General features: G+C 45.3%; 1 protein-coding gene across 1 annotated transcript in view; it reads right to left on the bottom strand.

The window, feature by feature from the left end:
* Window positions 1-6,472: 6,472 nt before the first annotated feature.
* Window positions 6,473-8,426, bottom strand: part of DDAH1 (dimethylarginine dimethylaminohydrolase 1) — a 15,478-nt gene continuing 13,524 nt past the window's right edge. The window contains exons 4-5 of the mRNA XM_010189140.1: window positions 7,450-7,593; window positions 6,473-7,046 (exon numbers count right to left, since the gene is read on the bottom strand). Of these exons, the coding sequence (XP_010187442.1) occupies window positions 6,930-7,046; window positions 7,450-7,593 (261 nt within the window). The 3' untranslated portion in view covers window positions 6,473-6,929. The remainder of the gene's footprint in view (window positions 7,047-7,449; window positions 7,594-8,426) is intronic.

Here is an 8,426-nt window from a genome sequence, read left to right on the forward strand (position 1 = left end):
TGTACCGGGCTCCTCCCGGCCCTGCCCCGCGCAGGGCAAACGCACAAAACACAGAGGACAGGAGACAGAGCTTAATTAATCGGTGTTTTTTCAGCTGTCAAAGGTAAAACTCGGGCTGTTGCTGCGGTCTTGAAAAATGTCATTTCCAGCAGTTAAACATGAAGGTGTGTAGAAGCAACCAATGCTGAGTGTTGCTGTCAGTAAGGCAAAACCACCAGTTTTACAATATTTTGCAAAGTCCTTTTGCTTGATACGCCTTGTTAATGCAGTCGTGCTTCAAATATTGACTACAATGATACCTATTTTACAGTGTTAGCAGTATAGCAAAGGTCCTGCCCAGAACATCTGAAGAATAAAGGACTAGTCATGGTTCTTACCTGGTGACAGGGCTGATCTCTGCAGAGCTGGCTGTTAAAACCACAGACTGGCTGACAGGAAACATCCATGCATCTCTGCTCCCTGCCACTGCTGTGGAAGACACCTGTGCCCAGTGAGAACTCCTTCAGACTTGGCCTTGCCGTCCAGCCCCACAAACCTCATCGCTGGTAATTCAGCAGCACACCTCTGCTCACAACCCAAATCCTTCTGTGGTGTTCCCACCCCAAGAAGCCTTTGTTTGCTGTAGCGCATTTGAATTTCTCACGAGTGTCTATGTATCTCTGGATTAAACATGTGAAACACAAGTAAACAAGTATTTATGTCCTGTTTTCCTATGCAGAGGGCTGCAGGGCAGGACGTTTTTTCAGGACCAAGTGCCTCCACTGATCCTTCCTAATCTGTGCTGGGCACCCAAATACATGGACACATTTCAGATTCTCTGACAGAGCCGCGTGTCTCCTCAGCTCCTGACTCCCACCCTTGTTCAGGAAACCAAATGCCTCCTAGCTCCTCCTCTTCAAGGTCAATTATATGGTACAATACTCTGTACAATGCTGCTGAAAAAAAACCAGCTACCACGCATTCTGGATTTAGAGAATTTGCAAATGACCTCACTTAGTGAGAGGTGCAGTTCAAAGCCCCACGATGTCTGGAGGGTTAGGCTTCTGGATTCCTGAGCCATGCATGAGACAAACTGAAATGAATTAACTTCAGCATTCAGGAAAAGAGCAAGTGGTTAGAGAATGCAAGGACAGAATATATCTTAGCAGAGAATGCTGATACACCCTAACAGGACTTAATGGTCCAGGCAGCTGGAAGAAGACCACTCTCAGCATGAAACTCATTTTGGGCAGTTAGCATCAGCTCAGTATTAAGAAGAGAGGTTCCTGAGAGCGTCAGGGTGTCTGGAGTTTATGGTGCAGGAGACTGTGACTGGTGCACTTACAGTGGAGAGGGAACTCCTACACAAAGTGCAGCAGTCTCTACTTGCTGGAGGAATATTCTACAGCTGAATTTCACAAAGGGCACGCCCTTTTAAATGACTGCTATGCTTCTGCTTCTGAAGGTTTTGATGTTCTGTGAGGAACTTCTTTGTATAGCATTTTAAAGTTATCATTATTGCCATTCAGAAACAAATTCAGGTAAATTGGTACCAGCTCTCTCCTGTAGATATGGGTACAAAGAGAGGGATGTAAATGCAGTAGTTTACTATACTGAATGTGTCCACAGTAGACTTAGCACCGATTTAAATAGATTAGTATAAAAATCGTACTGTAGTATGATTAATCAGTGCAGTTAAATTAGTACAAAGGCTGTATTTAGATCAGCCCTAATGAAACCTTTCCCTGTCCTTGCTTCTCCAACAAGAAGAGTATTAGATTATGACTTATTGGAAGTCCCATTACTAGCAAAGCTGCACAGCTTGGAAGTGCTGAGGTTGTTTTGCTACAGTACCGTTAATTTACAGCGGGTTTCTTGAAGAGTTGAAGCAACAACATCGAGGCCTTGACTCTCAGATTGCCACCAGGTGGCACTGAAGACCCGTGAGCACCGAGACTGAATCCACGAAGCCCGGAGTAACGGCATTGTCTTCCGAGATCGCTAACCCCACTATCATAACGGAGTGGTGTTAGAGCTCACGGGTACAAGCAGAGATTAGCCCCGCATGCACTATTTCTTAGTACTTAGATACAAAACATACAACCATCTGTCGAGTTACCACAAAGCAGTGTCTGAAACGTCGACACCTCTCGACTTCTGGGGGAGAAAGAGACAAGAGCTACGTGAGTAATTTACCCATCATGGTCACAGCATTAAACCTGTGCAGCTTCACCTCTTGTAACTTACAGTAAACACAGGAACTACAGAGAAAACACTATACCACAGTAAGGCCTGTTTAGTTATCTTGGAGAATAATAAAACTTAGTCACAACTATCGTACCTAGAACACTAAGGCAATACCCCATTTCTAGACATTATTCTTAAAAATGTACAGTCTAAAATTTGTCTTCAAAGAGTCAAGATTCCTTCCAACAGGCTTACAGGTTTTAGCACCAGTGTCTGCAGTTTGCTTTATTTCTAGGCACGTAACAAGCTTCCAAAGAAAAGATGGCATGAAACAGCATGAATTTAAATGGGTATCCTTTCAGTTTCAAAACAAGAGGCAAAAACTACACCGTGCACAGTACAACTGACACTTTATTCCTTCGTGATGGGGTTATATAGTATCTGCAAGAGTCACCAAAAAAAATAAATCAAAGTGCAAACCTCTATTACAACAGATTATGGAATGTATTGATGATTTTGGCACAAAAAGTGGGGAACTATATACTGCAATGGGATTGTAAGTTTAATGAAATGTGTTCAGTAGTCATAGTTGTGCACTGCAGAACAATACAATGTAGAACAGTGACTAACACGATTCACATGCAACTCCATACAAGTTACACCATACGTCCAGTTAAAACTTCTCTGAAGGTACACGAGGTCCAATGATACTTTGCTCACAATCACTTAACACACACCATTCTTGAAGCAGTCCTATCTTTTCAGCTTCCCTATCAAGAAAAGCAAAAATAAAGCATCTTAAATAGTAAATTGTTTCTCCAACACGGTTCCATGTGAACACTGATGTTTCCTGTCAAAGTAATTTGGCTCTGACTTCACTGATATAATGTGTAAGAAGCTGAATGAAATCAAAAGTTATTTTTTCCATATTTCATCCCCAATTTGAACAAACAGCATTCTGTGCACTGTTTTTAAAACTGGACATAGTGTTACCTATGAGCTCTGTACCTATCACATCAAAATCACCCAAAAAATCAGAGCATGGCTTCATACAGTGGCATCTATTCAAGACCAAAAAGGAGCATATTAGCATGGAAAAGAGAGGTGCAGAAATGGAAGAATTCAAGTTTGTCTCCCAAGGTACAGTATGCATTCACATTGTCATTGCAGAGAGAGACACTGTACGCATTCCAGTGAAGAGAAATCCACGTATCACAGCGCTTCCTGTAACAGCAAACGTAATGCCCATGAAAGATCTGTAATGCAGACTGTGGCTCCTTCATCTGAACTGAGGTAAACGGATTGCTCAAGGGAATAAAAACCCCTCTGATGAGTAATTCAAGTCCTGCTGCTGAGCTATTAACCACAAGAGCTTCTGCATTGGCCTGCTCTGTCACAGAGCCCGGCAGCTGTTATCAAGGGTTTCATGTGGGCTGCTATTAGAGATCAGTGTCTCATCTCCTTTTTTGGTTCAGGACTTCATTTTATTATTTCTATTAACCGAGGATGATGATTTAAATCAGGCATCTGAGAAACGTCGTGGTGACAAGATGTACAGGATGCCTACCAGATGCATATCTATCACAGCAGAAATGTCCTCACAACTGAATTCTTCGTTTGGGGAACAGAAAAACCAGCAGGAACGAGCAGCATTTGGCATGATTTTAGTGATTTTAGTTCTTAGTACCATACTGCAAATGCACAAACTGAAGTGCTCTGGATGTTTTTGCTTTATAATGCCATAATAAAGAATAAAGCTAAAAGCAAAGAGGTGAGGGCAATCCCACTAACCAGCTTAGGTAACTTTCGGCATCAGACTAAGACGTAATTTAGAGCATCTGTGTTAGGAGACTACGACACCTACTGAGACCAACAGAGAGAAAGCAGGTTTGACTTAGAGCACCTAAATTCCGTGCCTGTAGTTAGTTTGAATACAACTTGAAATCATCATCTCAGGGAATCCAGGCCCTTCAGCCACTCCCTGGCTCTTTCTGTATGCCAAAACGCAGCCCTGAAGGCAAGGAAATCTAAATGGCAATAGGTGAAAGACCAACTTCTCTGTCAGTGGAGATGCTTCTCAGCTCAGAGATTCCCCCTCTCCCTCCTTTGGGGAGCCATTGCCACCTATTCTACTGCTTTCAGGGACATGAGATATCAACAACATCCGCCACAGACGTTTCTGTTTTCTGAAGTAATCCTAAAGAAGTCACCCTTGCCGCTCTCTGGATCCAAAGCCCCTACCGACAGTCATCCTTCTGGCTCTGAAGCTGCTCACAGCCAGTGGGCTTCTCAGGTTCTCCTCTCTCCTGGCACCTGCTCAAGGAGGGAGCGAGTTCACGATCCCCACCGTGGGCTGGGATAACCTGGAGTGAACAGCAGAGAGGGAGCAGTGCAGAAAGAGACGACTGAAGTAGGAGAACTGAGGCAACTGAAGGCAAAATCACTGGGGGTTAGAGAAGAAAAGTGCTCATCACACCATGAACTGGAAATGAATCTGAGGAAGAGAGAGCCAGGCGAGAAGGTGGAAGGAAAAAACCAAAACAAACCACAAGAGAAAGTTGGAGATAGAAACTGAATAGAAATCCCATAGCCTAACGCTGTCCCAGTGTAGCTGGATGCTCTGCCCCTTTAGCAAGAGGAGGGAAGAGGGACTGAAAGACAGGGATGGGGCCCATGGACAGGCTGGCATGGGGGATGCTGTTATGATGTTGTATGACAGCTCCCATGGCTGTATCGGGTTTTAGCAGAGCACAGTTCACATCTAGAAGGTCACAGTTAAATACTACAGGGTCGCTTTTTGGCACAAAATCTTTGTATAATGTGAATTATACAACCTTTATATAACTTTAAAATGCAAGGTGTTTTATCAGATATTTTAAAAGCACCAAGGGAAGGCAGGAAAAGAGATTCCCCACTGCAATTACATCCCTAGAGCCTGATCACCGGGGTCAGGCTTAAATGATGGTGCATGGGAATGGAGAGACAAAGGGGAAACATTGGGAGAACCCTTTGGGACAGCACACAGCCATAAATCCAGCACTCGTAGTTTGGCTGGCTGAAGACTTCCTCTGGGACGGGCTCGCTCTTCATGTACGTTACGTTCACCCACCACTGCTCTCTCCCTCGTGATACCTCACGTCATCGCAACACACACTGTCCCCAAAAGCACCAGATGTATTCTGGCAGCTGCCACGAGGTTTCCTCCTCGTTCGCTGCCGGTGCTCGTTGAGGAGCATCTACGGATGTGAGCGCTCGTGTTTCCTCCCTTACGGCTGCACAACAAAGCACGCAGGCTTCCAGAGGACATCCACATGTGTGCTTTCCTGCGGACCACATTGCCTGAGCCCCCCTGCTCACTGCCTACTGTACCTCAGGAATACCCCATGAGTGGCTCAGGAAAGGTGGAGGAGACGTCTAGGAAGTTGATAGCGTGTTTAGAATATTCGTCAGCCTCTGGAGAGTTCCCACCACTGCCTCTGTTGGGGAATTTCTCCATCCTCAGTTTACAGATGATTTAACAAGAAGCATGTGAATACAATGGGGTGTGCTTCACTCTGAAAAAAAGCATGACTCAGTGGGTAAACATGTTGTGGAATTTGCTACAGAAATTGTATTTGTTTTAACTGAATTCCACACTAAATAATCATGCAATTAAATTTAAAAAATGGTTATTGTTCCAAGGAAAACTGGCCCAAGTGCAGATAAAGTACAAATGCCAGTCTTTCAGGAAAAAATAACTCCCTTATTCATGAGCATAATCCTGGAATAGCTGTCCGTCAGCTCCTTCTATCACCCTTTTCTTTTGAATTTTTCTGGTAAGTGGCCTCCAAAAACAGAAAAAATAGAAAGGAGAGACAGGAACAAATGAAAAAAGTGAACAGAGAGAATTAAAACCCCCACGTTTTAAATTACTTTTGTAGGTTTAACCTTTCCAGAAGCATCTCAGCCTTTCATTTCTGTGGCCTGGGATCTGGCCTTTTTAAAATCTCCTCTTCCCTTCTCGCCAAATTGAAACCCATGGCATCAAGCAGCAAACTGGGACCTGAACTGGTGGGAGGCATCGTGTGTGGCTGCACTACTCTCTCTTTTCCAAACTCCACCTGAGTTTCCCATTGCCCTTGCAGGGTCTCCTCAGAGGAAGCTTTTCCTGAGGTCTCCACCTGGCATCTGAAGCTGATTCCAGTCTCAGCTCTGCCCATCAGCAGCAGCACGATACAGCCCATAGCGAGCACAGCCATTGCCCGCTGCTGCAGATACTGCAGGGAAAGCTTCCCTGCCACACCAGACACCAAGTTCATGAGCCCATTGAGTTTCCTCCAGTCCCCCCTGGTACCTTGCATCACTTAAACTAAAGACGACTGAGGAAACAAGATGCAGAGCAAGGAAGCAAGAGAAAAAACACAAGAGAAGGGAACAGTGTAAAGACAACAGAGGTGCTTGAAACGTTGAGAATTAGTTGGTTTTCATAAAGTTTTCACACAGATATGTTAAATCACTAAAGCTAGGGGTTAGCCATTATAATTGTCTTCTGCTAGCCCATGGGACTAGCGTACTTCAGTTATGTGCCCCACAACAAACCGTACATCCGCCCTAGATACCGTCTGCAAGGACATAATAAAAATACACAAAGCAAAAACTTTGTAAACAAGGGTTAGTAGCACAGTGGTACAGTAGATTGTCAATAAAAACAATAAAAGTGGATACAGACTCGCCTGCCTTGTGTGTAACGTTATTGCCAGTTACAAGGAGGGGACTCTGTAAACTCATAAATCTGAAGTTTTGTTAATAAGCACAGAGCAACAGGTGAGCGACCCGTCTACTTTCTCCAGTTCTGTGTTGGCTATTGGGATCAGCATGTGGTCCTTCAGCTTTTCAAAAACCTGTTTAGGAAAGAAAGTGGAACAGAAATAATTACATCTTATGCCTGCTTTCCCTCTTCTCTAAGTATTTACAGAACAAACAGGCACAGATTCATCAGCAGGTGCTAAGCAGTCTCATCATTTGTAATCAACATTTACAGTGTACGTGGCCTTCTGGCTACGGGGTTCTCACACATCAACACCGCACTGAGAACTGGGAGCTGTTGCCACTTCCAATGGTGCAGAAGCAGCATCGGGGCACAAGAGACAAAGTAATTAAACACAGAGCCCAGGGCTCCCACCTTTCCCCATCTGGTACTTCCATGATGAGATACAACAGCCCATTCTGGAAGGTACCCAAATTCAATTCCCGCTGACACCCCAATGATGCTGGGGTCTCCCAGGCGCCCCCAGCAGCTCTCACCTTTGCGCTCTCCGGGTACTCCTCGGGGGCTCGGTGCAGCAGGACGTGGCCCTTGCTGGGAATGTTTAAGTAGATGCAGTTCGCCGCGGCATCGTCCGGCACCGTCAGCTTGTCGTAGCGGTGGTCGCTCATCTGTTGCATGGTCTGCGGGGAGACACAAAGCGCAGCGGTTTAGGCCAAGCACATTGGCAGCCCCAAAGAAACAGCAGAGCAGAGCCTTCAGAAAATAGCTAACTGTGATGGGAAAGTCAGCCAAGAGCCATTTTACTGTGCAGCAAGTAAGGTATCTTTTCATCTCTGCCCTTCAAGGAAGAATCTACCAACCCCAACTGAAATGAGCAGCAGAAAGCCTTTGTAAAGTGGTTCCTGCAAGCAGCAGGATTAAGCAGGGTGCTCCATGAACATCTATGAAGTATTTTCCTTCAGGAACGCGCACTGCGCATGCAAAACTCCTGCTTGCATTGATGGAAACTATAGGTGTTCAGCACCTTCAAAGAAAGCAGCCATCACTCAGTATTTATAAAATGAGCCTGAATTAACACAAACAGGACAGAAACAGTTCCCGGCTTGGATATCAGCCCAATCTTCGCTCTTTCCAAGGACTTCCTTTCTGCTGTCCAAGCAGCTTCTCTTTCACTGAGCACCTGTGCTGGGAGTGAGGGGGCACGGCTGCACTAATCCTCGTTCCCAGGGGGACCACACAAAAACCTTCTCAGAGCAGCAGAGCTGGGGGGTTCTGGGGTTTGTTTGTAAATATAGGGCTCATACACAGATTTGGATCCTGGCTGGGGTTTCAGAGACGGAGACTCTCAGCACACGAGAAGCCACGTTTGGATCAGGCTCAACTCTTTAATACAGACGGGAAAAGCCCGAGGACAAGACGCCTGATGCCCCATTGCACCGTTCCAGCTCCACATCAGCTTCACCCCGGCAGAGACCCAGAACAAAGCTCAAAGTCAAAAGCTTTGGTCCTGCTG

The sequence above is a fragment of the Mesitornis unicolor genome, unplaced genomic scaffold (genome assembly GCF_000695765.1).
Source record: "Mesitornis unicolor isolate BGI_N332 unplaced genomic scaffold, ASM69576v1 scaffold11277, whole genome shotgun sequence".
Classification (NCBI taxonomy): domain Eukaryota; kingdom Metazoa; phylum Chordata; class Aves; order Mesitornithiformes; family Mesitornithidae; genus Mesitornis; species Mesitornis unicolor.